The sequence below is a fragment of the Mytilus trossulus genome, chromosome 1 (assembly GCF_036588685.1).
Source record: "Mytilus trossulus isolate FHL-02 chromosome 1, PNRI_Mtr1.1.1.hap1, whole genome shotgun sequence".
Lineage (NCBI taxonomy): Eukaryota > Metazoa > Mollusca > Bivalvia > Mytilida > Mytilidae > Mytilus > Mytilus trossulus.
The window spans coordinates 81,230,344-81,249,720 of record NC_086373.1 but is presented as its reverse complement, the minus strand read 5'-3'; the positions used below and the strand labels follow the sequence as shown (position 1 = coordinate 81,249,720).

At 29.9% G+C, this 19,377-nt stretch overlaps 1 protein-coding gene across 1 annotated transcript; it reads right to left on the bottom strand.

Annotated features, from left to right (window-relative positions):
- Positions 1-2,622: 2,622 nt before the first annotated feature.
- Positions 2,623-17,520, bottom strand: LOC134686875 (glutamate receptor 2-like). Its single transcript, XM_063546703.1, has 6 exons — positions 17,255-17,520; positions 7,253-7,282; positions 6,062-6,247; positions 4,990-5,332; positions 3,319-4,052; positions 2,623-3,007 (listed from the first exon to the last, which is right to left on the bottom strand). The coding sequence occupies exons 1-6, from the start codon at positions 17,309-17,311 to the stop codon at positions 2,888-2,890; spliced, it is 1,470 nt and encodes a 489-aa protein (XP_063402773.1). The 5' UTR covers positions 17,312-17,520; the 3' UTR covers positions 2,623-2,887.
- Between the last annotated feature and the right edge of the window lie 1,857 nt (positions 17,521-19,377).

Below are 19,377 nucleotides of genomic sequence, written 5' to 3'. Positions count from 1 at the left end.
GCCTGCATCACAAACATATACTGGATGTGTGCGACTTGAATTAGATGAAAAGAACAATTTCTACATATTAGACAATTAGTTATGTTAAAGATTTTACTGTGTGAACATTAATTGCTACTTTCTTAGGCTGATAAACATTTAATTTTATTCTCTTTACGCATTCTTCACATTTATATATTTTTGTAAAGGTTAATTTTGATATATTGTATGTACATATACTGTCCTATCTTCCAACTTTACTATAACTATCGATCTAACTAATGCTCTTCATTATTGGAGGAAATAAAGATATATATATATATAATACAAGTAATTCCTTAAACGGCCCAGTTATTACCAGTAATAACTAAATTTAAAATGAATTTTTACATCTATTTACTGACTGCTAAAACAACCATAACTTTTGATCACCTGACCGTAATATAACATTGTTTTAGCTGTGTAATACTAACTAGATTTGTATAAAAAAATATCTTTAATAAATAAGGTCTTTCAAATATTTGGTTAAATCAGAGTAACTTTAGTTTTAATCCAAAATGGTTTAAGTTGAGCATTATACAGATAATTTTTGACCAACTTCAGCAGACATGGAAATCAAAAATGGAAAATTCTCTCAAAGCATTATGTTTTAACTTTTTAAAGTACTTTGAATTTGAAGAATATTTAGACTTATTACCTTAAAAGATAAGACAACGTTATGTAGGTTAAGAACTGGAATGAACTGTAAAGTTATGTGCATTAGCATCGAGATATAAAAAAAAATCTTTTTTTTGTTGTTAAATCATTTATAAAAATGATATGGTAAAATTAATATTTCACTGTTAGCAGCCATTCTGGTTCTATTTTGTTAAATTAGCTGAGAAACAAGGTTGATGAGTTGTGTACTTGCAAGTGCATATTTGGACCTCATTGAATACGTATTCATGTGACCTTCAAATCAACCACAAGCTTGAGATGGGTTATCGATTTATTAAGCTATTAAAATTGTAAGGGTTTTGCAGAACAAATAGTCTCGGCTACTTTTGCTGTTAATTGCAGGCTCAACAAAAATGAGGAAAAAATATTAAAATTTCCCTCTAGATACTATCTTTTGACTAGTACTGTAAGAAGCTTCATTAAAAATTGGGTAAAAATCCAGGATGGTTTATAAAATCTAATGTTTTAAAAACATTAACTACAGAGTGTATGTAATGTTAACTGGGAAAAAACTAGTCCATTCATAAGTAATATACGAAAAAAAGGATTTGTTTTACAAACTTTACTTTTTGATATTATCTTATGATTATAAACATTTAGCTTCTGTCCGAGTTTGGTAGAAATCCAGGGCATTTGGAGAAAGTTTTTTAAAGTTTTAAACCACATTGCATGATGGAGATTTTAGTTTGGTTTTGGATTGATATTATTGTCTTGCATACATATATTTACGGAGTTTCAAAACCTATAAAACAACCATTTTCAAGTTTCAATTCACAAACACTAAAGAGTATCATTTTGGATGTGCATTATATTCCTACATCCTTAAGTTAGCTCCTATACAATCCCTACCCCTTTACTATCTTATTTGGTATCTTGAATCATGTTTTTAATTTTAAAACAAAAATATCAAGTTAGTAAATAGCTGTAAAAATGACAAAAAATATCAGTGATTACTATTACCAGTAATCACTGAAACAACTAGTAAATACATGTAATTACTAAATTGGTTAGTAATTACAGGTATTTACTGAAATGTTTAGTAATTACGTGTAATTCCTAATTTCACCTATTTACTGTAACATATATATAATCCCGGAGAGGGAAGAACAAAAAATTTGCGAAAGCAAATTTACAGATCTAACATTGTTGGGTTGATGTTTAGACGAGTTGTATAATTATATATAAGGGTTCTTCAAATGTGCAGAATTGGCGTTTAGGTTAGATGAAATAATGATATAATTGTTTTACATGTTTCTGAACACTATACTCTCTCAATCTGAAACAGTAGTAAAACATGACAAAACTAAAATCAGTTAGGGTAATTCGATAGGTTGACAATGAACTTTTTCAACAACAATAAGACAAATAAAAAACATTTAGACACATGGTGGAAATAAAAATCAATATCAAGAGACTTTGTATTCTGAAAGATTTCCTTTTTAATTCTAAATAATCTAGAACATCCATAGGTTATATCATCTCATCTCAGAGTTTTCCAGATGTGATTTGGCTCCTTGCTGTGAAAACTATGTTGAACTGGAAAAAGCCATTTATCAGGACTTAAAGTCTGTCTGTTTGAAAAGGTAAAGGTCGATTTAAAGTATGCTTGACCTTGAACTGAACATATTAGAAAGTATGCAGATGAAAGTTAAGATTGAAAGTAAATAATTTATCGGCTCGTTTTTTTTTTAGTATATCATCAATAAATTTGAAAAGATTTCAACTAATTGCAAAGAAACAAAGTACCATTTTCAAATCATGCAACTAAAAAACATAACTTAACATAACAAGTTTAAATCTAGTGCATCTCCATTTTGTCATCAGTTTTACCACATATCAAAATTTGAAAAAAACATTGGTTGAAAGGCCTCCAAACCCTGCTAGATCATAAACATGGTAAGACACCAACAATTAAAGCAAAATCTGTCTCATAAACAATCTATTTTATTCTTGGCTTTAGCCTACATATCAAATAATTATATAAACCGAGTATTTTGTTTATAATTCATTGCACATCCTAGTTATTCTTTTACAATCCGCTTTTTCAAATATCATTAATATTCTATTTAGTGATCATATTTTACTTCACAATTTGAAATTGATGGAGGAAAATTTTGGTTGTGTTGAATTTTCTGCCCGTGAAATATTCGCAATATCGATAAGCATGTATTATCCTTTCTTATATATTAGTTCAGTCTATATTGTTTGTAGCCTCGTTTGTAGCAATTGGTGCCTTTTCTTGTTCGTCTGTGGCCTGCTCCACATCAGCACTCTTGTTGGTTTGGCCCTCTTTACTGATTCTTGATGATTTCTAAAAGAAGAAAGTTAATCAAATACTATATTGATATGAGTAACAAGAAACGTGGTGTCAGTTACATCAAAAGAACCAACAATCAAGCAGGATTAAACACAAAGGAGTCTAGAGAAATTGTTTAGTGATTTAAATCGTGATTTAAATCGTTCAGAGGCTAGTAAAGTATTGAAAAACTCAAATCGAGACACATATATACCTAAAGACAATCTCTGAAATGATTCCTGACTTGTAACAAGCAGAGTAATTTGTTGAGTCAATGCGTAAAACAGCTGTACACTAGTTTTAGTTCAAAATCTACTGATACTTACCATTTTACGTCGTCTGTGAACTAATACTTCGATGACGAGAAAGAGGATACAGAACACTATACCAAGGAGAAGAACAACAAAAGCTAGAGATGCATCAGCAATAGTCAATGGTCGTGCTGAAAGACGTGCTGTTTCTTGTTTACTGATATAGTTCTCTAAACTGGAAACTGGACACTTGTAATTAGATTTTGGGGTGAGCCATTTCTGCTCCAGTAAATATAAACCACCAGATTCCGATTCTTTTAACAACGCGACAGTAAGTCTGTTACATATGTCAACTGATTTACAAGCTATGCCATATGGTATATTCACAATATTCGCGCCAACAAACATAAGGTCACAGGGCTCATTGTTAATATATTTTGAACCCTCATCTACTGGAACAATGGCTGCAAATGATCCATCTGATTCCCTGACTCTCTTTATTCCATCATCAGAAGAACTAAATGTCGTAGAATATGTTTCAATATTTTGAATAGCATGTTGTAGCATGGGATCTTTTGTAACTTTCATATTTCTATGCATCACACCGCCTGGTTTAACGCCATATAAAACACTTGACTGTGTCGTCATTTCCTGCCATGTTTTGAAAGGAACGACTGGTTTATCTGTCTCTCTGGCTAAGAAGAATGCCGTGAGATTGGCGATGTAGGCTATGACCATAAAAAATATAAAGCTAAACCACATTGTGACTAAAATTCTACCTGCTGGGGACCGTGGTACTTCTTTGTAACCTGAAATAGTAAAATGAACATAAGAATACAGATGAGAGTAAACATATTAGACAAAGAAGCCAATGCATAACAGCAAATTTTGTAACTTAAATTCAACGTTTACAAGCGGAGAAGACTGTTGATTTAGAGTTTGGACCATTTCATTTATTTGTTTAAAGTTTTAACTTTCGTAGGCCAGCTGTTGCCATTTTATGTGTGTGTTTCTTTGATAACTTTTGTTTAAAAATCTTATAAAATTACTTAAACTACGTTTTGCGTCTATAAGATATTTTCATTTCCCATCTGAAATTAATAAAACATTTAAAAAAAATTGAATACTAGTATAACAAGAATGTGTCCAAAGTACACGGATGCACCACTCGTACTATCATTTTCCATGTTCAATGGACCGTGAAATTGGGTAAAAAATCTAATTTGGCATTAAAATTAAAGATTATACCATAGGGAACATGTGTTCTCAGTTTTAAATTGATTGGACTTCAACTGCATCATAAACTAACTTGACCAAAAACTTTAACCTGAAACTAGCACTTTCATTTTCTATGTTCAGTGGACCATGAAATTGGGGTCAAAAGTCTAATTTGGCTTTAAAATTAGAAAGATCATATCATAAGGAACATGTGTACTAAGTTTCAAGTTGATTAGACTTCAGCTTCATCAAAAACTACTTTGACCAAAAACTTTAACCTGAAACGCGACAGACGGACGGACGAACGAACGAACGAACGGAGGCACAGACCAGGAAATATAATGGTGGGGCATAAAAATATGATGTACTATTTAAAATGTCCCCCCCCCCCCCTTTACAAGAGATATATGATTTGTTTTATTTCAATGGTGTCGTGATTCTTTGACGTGTTCAGTGGCCTTCTTGTTCATTTCATTCCTCTATAGTTCATTATTTTATTATTTTTCTTCTTAATTATAATTTACATACCTTGCCATGTTAATGTGCTGTGGACAAAGAAAAATGCGTTGTGAGCAGAAAAACTATCTTTTGCGTTTGTCGGGTCGTCCTCTGGACGGATCCTACTCCACTCTGAAGGACTAAACTTGTTTACGATGAACAACAGTGCAGAAACAATAAAACATATGACGATAACCATAATCCATAGCTGTAAACTAAAGGGCTCGAATAATACACTCAAGGTTCGAAATTTGACCACAGGTTTCTTGATTACAATACGATGTCCAACATTAAGGAACGGTCTTGTGAACGGTACTGCTGACTTTCTCTCTTCTGTTATTACTATTGGTGCTGCAGCAATTTGAATATCCGGCTATAATTGAAAATTGAAAATGAAAATATTGATAAATCCTACCTGAAGATTTGTCCAGGTGTTTGTTGCTATATAACATATTAGTGTTTCGTTTATTGTTTTATACAAACTTCATGCAATTATTGTACTACTTGTTTTCTCGTTGGAATTGTTTTAAATTTGTCATTTCAGGACGTTTTATAGCTTTATATGAGGTATAAGTCTGGCTCATTGTTGGCGGCCTACGATGACTTATATACCGTTATTTGATCTCCGGGCGAGAGCTGTCTTAGTGGCAGTTATACCATATCTTTCCAAGTTTTCTTCCATCTTTTTAATCTTCAACATCTTAAGTAATAACTATTTAACAGCAATTTGAAGAAAAAAAGAATTGAATCATAGTCATAAACAGCTTATAAACTGATCTTTTCGTTTGAAAGTTTAACCTTTAAACAACTTTACTTGAGGGAGTTTAACCATGCGATTTGTTAATTGGGAGAAATTGCAACTTTGAATCATATCAATTTATATTGATTTAAGCAGTTGAACATATAAATATAAAATAATGGAGTTATAACTACCATAACTTAAATTTGGGCCGAATGGTAATACATAATTTAATGAAGAACTGATGAGAGCAATATGGTTTTACTTTCTTAGACTAATGATCGAATGGAAATTTTATAGAGGTATCATGATATCTAATCTCTTTGAATAAATTGATATAAGAGCTACAATATAATTACTTACATCTTGAAGTAATTCACCTATCATGCCATCCCAGTTGCCTGAGCCGTCCTGTGACCCATACTTGTCATCAGGGTTTAACCCTATTTCATACGAAAAAAATCCATCTCGTTTTGCTAGAGCATCTAAAAGATCTACCATAAAACCAGAAAATGTTCCATCGCCATTATCTATCAAATAAGGATCCTCCTAAATAGAAAAATACTCTGGCTTGATTGAGATACTATTGGTGTTTTAAATAAAGGGGAAAACAGATAGCTATGAGCTAACTATTTCAAACCAAACGTTGTTTATCCTCAGCCAGGAAAATAAAGACATAAACATTTTCAAAAAGTAAAGAGTATAGCCCCATCTTTCAACAACATGTCTGATGATAGAAAAATTACATGTAAATAATACTATGTTAACGTTTAGTAAGTCACTAATATGACATAACTAAAATTACTGTGAAATAGCCAAGAAAACTAGAACTATGTAATACAAACTTTTTTTTGTATCACATATATATCATTTTGTTTTATATCTATAAACAATATCATCGAGAATATTGCACTTTTACTTCCAAATTTGTAGACTTTACCAAAATATCGAAATATATGATATAATTATAAGAATGTTGGTTAACCTAGAACATTGCATGTTCGTAAGTGTTTTCATGTCTATCTTGATAACACTCAAATATTGGCATTTTAACACCAATAAAAAGTAAAATAACAAAAATTTACTAAACTCCGAGGAAAATGATTTGATTTGACAAAGTTTTGCATCATAAGTAGCTAGTTTCTAAAATGCTGTCTTTGAAGCTCGTCTCCGGGTGTGGGATTTTCTCACTGTGTTAAAGACCCATTGGAAGCCATGAGCTGTTTTCTGCTTTTTGCTCGGGTTATAATTGTCTCTTTGACACCTTCCCAATTCCATTCTCAATTATATCTGCTAATTTATCAACCAATTTGATATTTAGCTACAATAACAATAGGATGAATGTTGGAGTGTTTTTTTGTGAGATGTAATTCTCACGTAATCAATGGATCTATCAGGTTCTCTTTCCAACTGTAAGGCAGTCTTGGAATTGTCTTTTGTAAATTAGAACAGATAATATTAACGGATGTGGTGTGTATTCTTTGTCGTAATGAGAATTTTGTGTGGTAATGAGTTTAGCAAGTCTGGAACTATATGAAAAGTGTCAATACTTACAACTACTGAAGTTATGGTGTAATTTTGTCCCTGAAATAAAATGAGATGAAATCTATAAGTTTTTGCAACATGATAAGATCGTGATTTATACTAACGTAAGGTTACATTGCATGTAGACGTAAAACCCTCTTTCTATATTTATATAAAAATCTATCATTTTACATTCTCTATTTATATAAAAATCCATCATTTTACATTCTCTATTTATGTCAAAAGCTATCATTTTACATTCTCTTTTTATGTCAAAAGCTATCATTTTACATTGTCTATTTATATCAAAAGCTATCATTTTTCATTCTCTATTTATATCAAAAGCTATCATTTTACATTCTCTATCTATGTCAAAAGCTATAATTTTACATTCTCTATTTATATCAAAAGCTATCATTTTTCATCCTCTTTTTATATCAAAAGCTATCATTTTACATTCTCTATTTATATCAAAAGCTATAATTTTACATTCTCTATTTATATCAAAAGCTATCATTTTTCATCCTCTTTTTATGTCAAAAGCTATCATTTTACATTCTCTATTTATATCAAAAGCTATCATTTTACATTGTCTATTTATATCAAAAGCTCTATTTATATCAAAAGCTATCATTTTACATTCTCTTTTTATATCAAAAGCTATCATTTTACATTATCTATTTATATCAAAAGCTATCATTTTTCATTCTCTTTTTATGTCAAAATCTATCATTTTACATTCTCTATTTATATCAAAAGCTAACATTTTACATTCTCTATTTATATCAAAAGCTATCATTTTTCATTCTCTTTTTATGTCAAAATCTATCATTTTACATTCTCTATTTATATCAAAAGCTATCATTTTACATTCTCTATTTATATCAAAAGCTATCATTTTTCATTCTCTTTTTATGTCATAAGCTATCATTTTACATTGTCTATTTATATCAAAAGCTATCATTTTACATTCTCTATTCATATCAAAAGCTATCATTTTACATTCTCTTTTTATATCAAAAGCTATCATTTTTCATTCTTTATTTATATCAAAAGCTATCATTTTACATTCTCTTTTTATATCAAAAGCTATCATTTTTCATTCTCTTTTTATATCAAAAGCTATCATTTTTCATTCTCTTTTTATGTCAAAAGCTATCATTTTTCATCCTCTTTTTATGTCAAAATCTATCATTTTACATTCTCTATTTATATCTAAAGCTATCATTTTACATTGTCTATTTATATCAAAAGCTATCATTTTACATTGTCTATTTATATCAAAAGCTATCATATTACATTCTCTATTTATATCATAAGCTATAATTTTACATTCTCTATTTATATCAAAAGCTATCATTTTACATTTCTCTTTTTATATCAAAAGCTATCATTTTACATTCTCTATTTATATCAAAAGCTATCATTTTTCATTCTCTCTTTACGTCAAAAGCTATCATTTTACATTCTCTATTTATATCAAAAGCTATCATTTTACATTGTCTATTTAAATCAAAAGCTATCATTTTTCATTCTCTTTTTATGTCAAAATCTATCATTTTACATCCTCTATTTATATCAAAAGCTATCATTTTACATTCTCTATTTATATCAAAAGCTATCATTTTTCATTCTCTTTTTATGTCAAAAGCTATCATTTTACATTGTCTATTTATATCAAAAGCTATCATTTTACATTCTCTATTTATATCAAAAGCTATCATTTTACATTCTCTTTTTATATCAAAAGCTATCATTTTACATTGTCTATTTATATCAAAAGCTATCATTTTACATTGTCTATTTATATCAAAAGCTATCATTTTACATTCTCTATTTATATCAAAAGCTATCATTTTACATTCTCTATTTATATCTAAAGCTATCATTTTTCATTCTTTATTTATATCAAAAGCTATCATTTTACATTCTCTTTTTATATCAAAAGCTATCATTTTACATTCTCTATATATAGCAAAAGCTATCATTTTACATTCTATATTTATATCAAAAGCTATCAGTTTACATTCTCTACAGCAAGATGTAAATCAAATAGAAGTGGTATCATTTCTAAGTTTTAGCAGAGACATTACAAATGATGAATTTTGAATATATAGAAGGTGCACGTTTTTTTTTTTTTTTTATCTTAAAACGTATTGATTATGATGTTGGAGAACCGAAAGGACATCATAGTGAACATGTTGAAAGTGACCAGGTCCCTCAATTCTGTATTCTTCAAGTTAGGCTAGTCATATTTCTGTATGGTATAATTTTTGTCATTTGTTCTCTATTCTATATATTTTATCACCTCATTTTTATATTCTTTATTTTTTGTGCCTTTTTTCTCATTATTTATTATTACTTTGACTCATTATTCTATATAATTAATCCGTTAATCACTTTTCTGTATAAAACCATATTTAAACTCACTTTTATAGTGTTAATGAAATACTCAATGCTTGACACGATAACACCATATTTTGTCAATACACCTACATGTATATAGACTGGTTAGCAAGATTCCATAGGGTGTAACCGCACCCATTTAGCACCGTATCTATATATAATAACTGTTTAAATCGGCCTATTTAATCTTTAAGAATCTTTAAGAATGTACAAACGCCTGGATACGAGAATAAAGTTTTTAGACAATGATATATTCAACATACCAGACTCATTCTGCATACATATACATATTCTAAAGCTTAATGAGCCACACCAAGAACGTAAGAAATAGGAAAATTAACTTGAATGACAGACAGGGCGAAACAACGCTAACATTTCAGAGTGAGTAGATATAAATCCTCTAAAATTCCCAAGTTATAGTTAATATAATCATCTTAAACTTCCAAGTGAGTAAATATAACTCTTCTAAAATTCCCAAGTGAGTATAAATCCTCTAAAACTTTCAAGTGAGTTAATAAATATCCTCCTTAGATATTATAATTTATAAATAAACCCAAACCACAAATGTACAACTAATGAGGACAGGATAGGACGGAAATAACCACAAGCAGACAAAGACAGATATCTCCTGAGACAACTATATAGAGACTCAAAGATACATTCTAATGTTTATTTTAATAGTGTTTTTGTAAGAACATCAAAGTTGATACCTAGATGTTGTTAAGTAAAATTGGATCTCCATTTATCATGTTTTTCTTTTTTTTTTTTAATTTTCATTTTTTTATTGAAATCTGTACATTTGTTAGTAATGAAAACATCGAATACCGGTACCTTATCCCGGCCTCGTTAATGTTAGCAATAGATCATGTAAATATATATGTGTTAGTATTTGTTAGTTCATTTTACAAAAAAATATATCAGCTGTAGTTACAATATAATACAACATTTTTCATTTGCAATAAAAAATAACATAATAAAAGTTCAAAAATAAGGACCACAAATACATGAATTCATCATATTAGAATAATCATTTTAACAAACATACAGATATTCAAGATTTTTTTTTTCGTTTTTTTAAGAATGGAAAATTTTGAGGTTAAATTAATCAATTTAAATTAAATCAAAAATTAAAATAAAGAAAAAAAAATTAAAAATTAATACAGAAAAAAAAAAAAAAAAAAAAATAAATATAATTTTCTGATGAATATTTTTTATGTAGCTTTTTTGATGGTTCAAAAATTAACATTCTATCATGTTTTTCACATATGAATTATAATAGGACTTTAATTACAATTGAAACAAATGAGTAAATAGAATCCACAATTTATTAAAACTCTCAAGTTTATTGTTTCTTACTGCTATACACTTCTCTAGATTATATAGATCTTTTAGTACTTTCTTCACAGCATGAATTGATAAAACTTTCTGGAAATATCTTGTATTATAAATATATTGTTTAAGACACAGAAAAATCAGGTTTGAAATTTCACCCTTGTATACATGTGAGACATCACCAAACAAAAAATTCTTTTTGGTGAATGAAATACTTATACCATTAGATAAAAACCATATATCTATTTCTTCTAATAAATTCTGGACATTTTCACAATTCCATAGTACATGTTCTATAGTTTCTATTTCTTCCTTACAAAAATTACATAGCTGGCTATTTATGACATTAATTTTACACAAAAATTTGTTTGTAGCTAATATTCTATGATTTACTCTAAACTGTAACCATTGTAATTTTGTGTTATTAGTAACTGCAAAAGGAAGTTTGAAAATTTCTCTCCATTCCAATTCATTAAGTTCCAAAATTTGATTCCACTTTTTCTCCCCATTAGGAACCACTTTAGGTATTAACATCCAATATATATCTTTAGTTCCCTTTTTCCTTTTTAAAATGGTTTGAACAAAAGAGGGAATAAAAGGTTCTGTGAGCTTATTATCTCCCCTTGAATACAGCTTCTTTGTCTTATTTAATGCTGAAATGATACTATTATACATCATTACATTCCCAGAAATATCAAATTTGTCTTTTATTTCCCCATATGAGAGAAACTTTCCACTATTACTAATCACATCATTTACAAAAACAATACCTTTATTATACCAACTTCTATAAAATACATGTTTATTGTTGATATTTATATTCTTATTCATCCATAATGGACTAGCAAGAAAATATTCCCATGTAGAATTTATATCTTTATCTACAAAATATTGCCATGCTTTAAAAACATCAATCCAAAATTTATTTTTGACATTTGAAATAGTATTTGTTGTGTAACTATTTCCTAGTTTAAACAATTTTTCTTTATCCATATTTGTAAATAAAATAGTTGACCATTTACAGTTAGAACTAAACAATTTTCTTATCCATGTACATTTTAAAGCTATCATAAATAGATGAATATTTATCATCTTTAAACCACCATTCTTATAATCCATGTGTAACACTTCTTTTTTAACTCTATGTACTGGTGAGTTCCATAAAAAATAATAAATAGCATCATTAATTTTCTTAATCATCTCAGCATTTGGGTTTGGTAATGTTAAAAAGAGATGATTAAGTATTGGAAGAATAAGAGTTTTAACCACAGATATTTTACCAATAACTGTTAAGTTTCTTTTAGACCATGTATTTATCAAATTTTTTATCTGATGATACCTATCAGTATAATTTAAGTTTAAAATTTTATCAAGATCAATATCAAAGTTTATCCCTAACAGCTTAAAAGAAGTTGACCCCCATGATAAATCTCTGTTCTTGCATAACATTTCTCTACTGTATTTTTTACTTCCTATCCATACTACTTGAGTTTTTGTAAAATTTATCCTTAGTCCAGAAAGTTTCGCATACCAATCTAGCTCTAATAAAGCTTCTTCCATAGATTCTTCACTTCCATCTAAAATCAGAGAAGTGTCATCTGCAAACTGAGATAGTTTATGTTCAACTTGAGAAATTTCTATACCCTGTATTTTCTTATTACCTCTAACCTTTATTGCCAAAATCTCTGCACATAATATGAAAAGGTACGGTGATAATGGGTCCCCCTGTCTACAGCCTCGTCCAATACCAAAGAACTCTGATAAATTTCCACCCTGAATGACTGAAGAGCTAATATTATTGTAAAGTACTTTTATCCAGTTGATTATGGAATTCCCAAAGTTGAAAAAAGTCAGAACTGCTAAAAGAAAATCCCAGGATACTGTATCAAAAGCTTTTTCAAAGTCTATCAACAGTAATAAACCAGGTATATCTTTTTCCTCGGTATACTGCAAAATATCATATATAAGTCGGATATTATCTCCCATATAACGCCCACTTATAAAGCCAGTTTGATCTAAATTGATAAGTTTATCTAAAACTTTTTTAAATCTATTTGCGATCACCCCTGACCCAATTTTATAAACTGTATTTAATAATGAAATTGGGCGCTAGTTCTTCAGAAAATGGCGTGGCTTGTTATCCTTTGGCAAACATGTGATAATACCTTGTTTTTGAGTGACTGATAATGATCCAATGTGAAATCCATAATTTAGAGATTCTACAATAAAATATTTTAAATCTTTCCAAAAAAATTTAAAAAACTCAGTCGAAAAACCATCAGATCCAGGAGATTTATTATTTTTCATTTTATGTAATGTTAAACCTGCCTCAGCTATAGTTATCTCCCCTTCTAAATTATTTTTTTCATCCTCTGTCAATTTTTCAAAATTTAAATTTTTTAAATCATTTTCTAATTGTTCTAATTTACAGCCATTTAAACTGCAATCCCTATTTTTATATAATGTTTCATAAAATACTTTTGTTTCTTTTAAAATATCACATTGCTTTGTTATAATCCTTCCATCTTCTGTTTCGACTTTTGGTATAATTTTACTAGTAAAATTTTTTGACTCAAGACCACAAAAATATTTAGTTGGCTTTTCTCCTTCCTCAATCCATTTTACCCTTGAACGTATTAATTTACCCTTCATCTTTTCTTTCCTTATATCCTCCAGTTCTTGTTTTTTATCTTTTAATTGATTTATTAATTCTTCCTTAAAATTTGCTTCTAATAAATCAATTTCCCTTTGTAAATCTAGAACCTTTTTATCCTTTTCTTTTTTCTTATAACTTGCATATGAAATAGTCTTTCCTCTGATTTCCATCAATAAAGTCTCAAGAAATAATTGCTTGTTCTCAAGAAATAATTGCTTGTTTCATGTTTCATTTATCATGTTTTTCTATGTATAAGACACATAAATGAGAGCTTTTCCCGATTTGGTGTAGGTATTCATTGTCAGGATGATAGTTTCAGGAGGGGGGTCTATCACAATTACTGGTGGAAACAGTTTGTTCTTATGATGTGCTGTTACTACACTGTATAAAAGCCAGAGGAGGGTTGAGCGTTCACAAAATGTATTTGATCTCGGAACATTATGTTTTGCCTGTACTTAGTCAAGAGCTTGTAATTCAAGGTTGTCGTTGTTTGCTGTTTTTTTTTAATTTGTTTAAATTCATGAATTATCCTGATGGGTTTTCGTTTGAAGTATTTCACCTTTTGTCATGTAGGGACCTTTATTATAGCTATCTATACAGTAACGCGTTTGTTCAATTTTGGATGCCGTACGGTCGGTGACCAGTAATTGCTTTTTTGTCCCTGTTATATAATTGTCTCATTGGCAATAATATGTAACCATAGATGTAATATACCAATGAACCGTAGATGTAATATACCAATGAACCGTAGATGTAATATACCAATGAACCGTATATGTAATATACCAATGAACCGTAGATGTAATATACCAATGAACCGTAGATGTAATATACCAATGAACCGTAGATGTAATATACCAATGAACCGTAGATGTAATATACCAATGAACCGTAGATGTAATATACCAATGAACCGTAGATGTAATATACCAATGAACCGTAGATGTAATATACCAATGAACCGTATATGTAATATACCAATGAACCGTATATGTAATACACATGTACTTCCCATGGGTATTACATCTATGATACAACATTTTATATTCTTTTCATTCAAAAACTCACCAATTACATCACTGCCAAATGGCGAACACAAGAGGTGCAATGAAACATAAATCAAAAACGATGCACGCTTTATATATTAAAATGACAGCGATTCCATGGAATGCACGTCCATAATGCTAGTATCTGTATGATACCATGACTTGCAGCAGGTGTTCAGTAGAAAAGTAAATGTAAATCAACATACTTAGTGTGTGATAAACTTTATAGCACCTGTCTGACAGCTTGCTTCGCATTAGTATTACTTATCAAGCGCTAATGAAGATAATATTTACGTTAGCTTTTCTACATTGAGACAAAAAAAATCAATGCTTTTTAACAATTGATAAAAAATACATCTTGCAATAGTCGTGTACAGCAAAAATTACAACATACATGGTCATTAAAATATTGAAAACAAAACAGAGGTTTTATTTCTATGACCTGTAGCTGTTACACGATACTAAAATACCGGTATCTTACATAGTACAAAATAAGAATAAATCTCTATATATAAATTTGATGCGTCCGCCAAAGATGTATATACTTGAAAACATTACCAAAAGTGACATAAACAGAATTGCAAAAACCATCTAAGGCGAACTTTACCAGATGGTATTGGAATCTATTTTCTTAGTAATTGCAAGTCGTGATCAAGAACTCACTTTATGAAAGATTGATAATATTTTAAATATCCTAACTATGAAGTTGGGTTTTCCCCTTTCTTTTCCCCTTATGTCTGCTTTTTTAAAAGCTAAAGATGTAACAACCTTACTTATATTCATTGACATGTTCTACTACCTGTAATTTTGAAACAACCTTGTTTATCATAGCCTATTAATTCGTGCTAATTATATTTATTTTTAGAGCAGAAACAATTTGAAGCTTATCGTAAACATATAAAAATAAGAAGATGTAGTGTGATTGCTACAGCTCTTCACTAGTGCATGTAGAAAAGCCCAAGAACGGTCTTTTACAAATGAATAAAACACAAATCACAAACAAGATTAAATATTTCAATGTTAAAATGATTGGCTGCTGCAGTCTAATTGCTAATTCCCTTGAAACTATATATCATGTATAGAATAGCTATTAAAAAAGACTAAAGGATTTAGTTTTAAATTGAACCGACATTTTAAAATTATTAACATCAAACGATTACGTAATTTGTACAACTTTGTGAAAAATATAATTTAAAAAAATATATGATAAGAGCAAAGCAGAGATTCGTCAGTTTCTATGTTAGCCACGTGCTATAAATCATATCTCTTATAGATAGGGTGCTGTTTTTCTATCGCCGATAAGCAACCTGTCTCAAAGGAATCAGTGACGTAGAGCAATAAGTTAAACAAGCGATCAAATATGATGGCTGACAGAGAAAAGACATACTACCGCCCTAGTATGATCTCATTATTAGCCTGGCTTTAATGCTTTCGTCCAAATCTTATATAAACAGTATAGGCTGTATAGCTAGTTTACAACGCAGATAAAATTAGTTTCAAGACAAGTATAAACAAAATCTGCGATCTTTTGCAAGATGGAAAATTCAATAGATTTTGAAGCTCGGTTTTGAAGAGAGGTTCGGACTTCTTTTGTACATCATGTAGACCCATGTATTTGTAATGCGATGGTAAAAAAACGCACTAATCCAATACAGTATATTTATATCTCAGAGTTATATTCCATCTTTTTTAGTGTGAGGAAAATTATTTAAATATATTTATATGGGAATACCACTTCAAACTTTTTAAAATCTACAAAGCAAGAATGAGTTAACACTCAAAGAGTTGACAAATTGATACTTCAAAGGTTCAACTGTAGTTTTCTCTTCTATAAATTTTCAATTAAATCCAAAATCTGAAGTGCATTAATAACTATCTTGTTTTGTATGAGTGGTTACTTCTTGAACACAAAGAAAGGTCAACTGTGGGTAACGCTTGTTTATATAAGACAGAAGTACTATTAAATTAACCAGACGGTTCTGCCATTCTCATATCTCATTATAAATAAGGAGAGGCGTATTTTATATTTTGAATCTACATTCCAACGAATTATCATAGTATCAACATTGTTGATAAAACTATCTTTGTTGATGATATAAACCTAGAAATGTAGAAAGATTAAAATTTTATATTTTGAGTTCATTTTTTGTTACATTTTTCATTCTGTACATTACATCATCAAAATCAGAAGAAAAAAACCCCAGATCCTCTCAAATGTCAAACTAAATTTAAATTCTTGAATTATCAGCTTCATAAATAACAAGCGTGAATTGTTATGCATAGATGTAGGTGTAAATTGTTGGAAAATGTATGTAATACAAGTATAAAGCACATCTGTTTCAATAATAATTAATGTTGTTACATATTTTTTCTCAGAAAATAACCATATTTTTAATGAAAAAAAAAAAAATCAAAATTGTAAAATATAACTTCCTCATCTCTGCGAAAAAGAAAAGATCATGACAATCGTTGATATTCGAATTGGTACTGTTTATAAAATCAACTATTAATGCTCAATTACAATAATGACGCTCTAAGCTGTTTTTAATTTAAAAGAAAGAAAAATAAATTTCTATAAGGTTGCATACATACCGAGCTTGAATTTATCCACAAAAGCACAAATAACAAAATGGAACTTGTACTCTCCATGTTTTCAATCTGTAAATGCTGCAGAGTTCGCGTACTAAATATCAAAAACAATTTCAGAAATTTGATCAAGTTCTTATCAGTTTTAATCTATTTTCCCCGATTCCCGTATGAAATAACACTGCGCTTTACTTCGAAAGATAAACTGAAGCGGAAACCAGCTGACTTGTAAACATACGTCTGTTCAATCTCTTCAATGGCTTTCACACTTTTCAACTTTGTTTTTATCTGCTAAAATTACTAAAGGTTATGTAATGTGGTTTTGATTGTTGATTAAATATAATTATATATATAATTTTGATATCATTTTTCATAATTCACAAGTAAGAGAACTGGATCGATTTGTAGAAATTAACTGGTGTTTTACGTGCTATCAAGCTTTCACAACATTTAGTTTAAACATATTTATTTATAGTGGATTGGGAAACAAGTTTTGCAACTTATATTAATCCCTTTCCACTTTGCGGGTGCGAGTGCTGCCTTGTAGCGGCATTAGCCTACTCTTTTTCGAAATCTACAAGGGTGTCTTTAACGTGCAAGAGATGTGGCTCTCTCTTAACACGGGTCAGCCATTTATCGTCCCTTTCCGACGGACTATCATCGTTTCCTCAAGACCATACTCGCAGATGGTGTCAAGGGAGAGCCGAAAATTGAGTTCCTGAAATTTTCATCCCAAACGGTAATCGAACCAGGAACCTTTGTGTTAGTAGTCCGATGCACTAACCACTACACCACGGCTCTGTCAGTTAGACCGACATATAAAGTAAGTAAATTAAAATTTCCAAATTTTCAGTTTGTAGAATACAAACAAATTTTCCAGTTGTCCTTAACCCTGATAAGTGTTGTTCATTTGTTTTACATCAGAATTTTAAAACATAAACAATATTTATCATCTCCTTTTCTGTATTGGGGACAATTTTTAAAATAAATACAATAGAGTCTGACTGGTTTACAAACTGAAAACATGAGTTGTAACTTCACTTGAATTGCATTTTCTTGATGGTCACATAATATTGCCGCGACACGGACAAAATGGTATCTTAAGATATTAAATGATCTTTACAACCTCTTTAAAAATCGGGTTTTTAGACGTTGTTACTTGTTGAACTTATTTTTTTCCGCATTACAACTTCATTTTAATGCTAAGTCTATAACCATCCTGTTGTTATCAAGAGAGTTGAGCTCCTTAAGGGCCTCATCTTCGCTAACCAAGGGTTACGATCCACTCCCGCTCTTTTAGCGGGAGTGGATCGTAACCCTTGGCTAGCGAAGATGTAAGGGCCTTTGCTTTTTCAGAAACGTAATGCGAATATGACAACGTATGAGAACACGCTATTTTCTAGCTGGTGAATCTGTTACAGGCGCCTTACTAACTAACTACAATGATAGCAATTAGTTGCATTTTAAGCAACTTCCATAAGGCAAATATGAAGATTCCAGCGTGTACGTTTATCAGATCTGCCAATGTTCCAGTTAGGTATAAAGACAAATGAGGTAAAAGGGTTGAGGGGCAGCAAAAGAGATAAGATATTATATACATGTTTCATGCTAATGCATTGACATATAATTGCTTAAAGAAACCCGAATCGCTTTTTCATGTCTTGAATGCGCATTTAACGGGACTTAATTAAAACATAAAATAAATACAGCATGCTTTTTCATAACATGCGGCAAGGGAACTGTATAAATTGAAAATATCGACTACTTTCTTGGTTACTATCATGCTACGCTAGACATGTCAATAATCAAATTATTAATTCAAATATAACTAACTTTTGACAATTCATTTAAATCACATTATTTTTCTATCCAGCGATATCATCAATTTAGAAAAAGCTAGTAAGTATGAGACGGACATCAACTGTTATGTTTAAACTGTTTTAGTGTTCACGATAAGCCCTGGCAGCCACAGGTTCAACGTTTTTTTTTTATGAAAAATTTGGCAAAGGTTCTATTGGCTTGTCATGCTTTTAACAGGCCCTGGTCGTATTGGTGGGCATACGGATAAGCGTGAAAATTTCTGCGTATCATGCAGGGAGCTCCATTGAGATTATATGTTGCCTAAAATC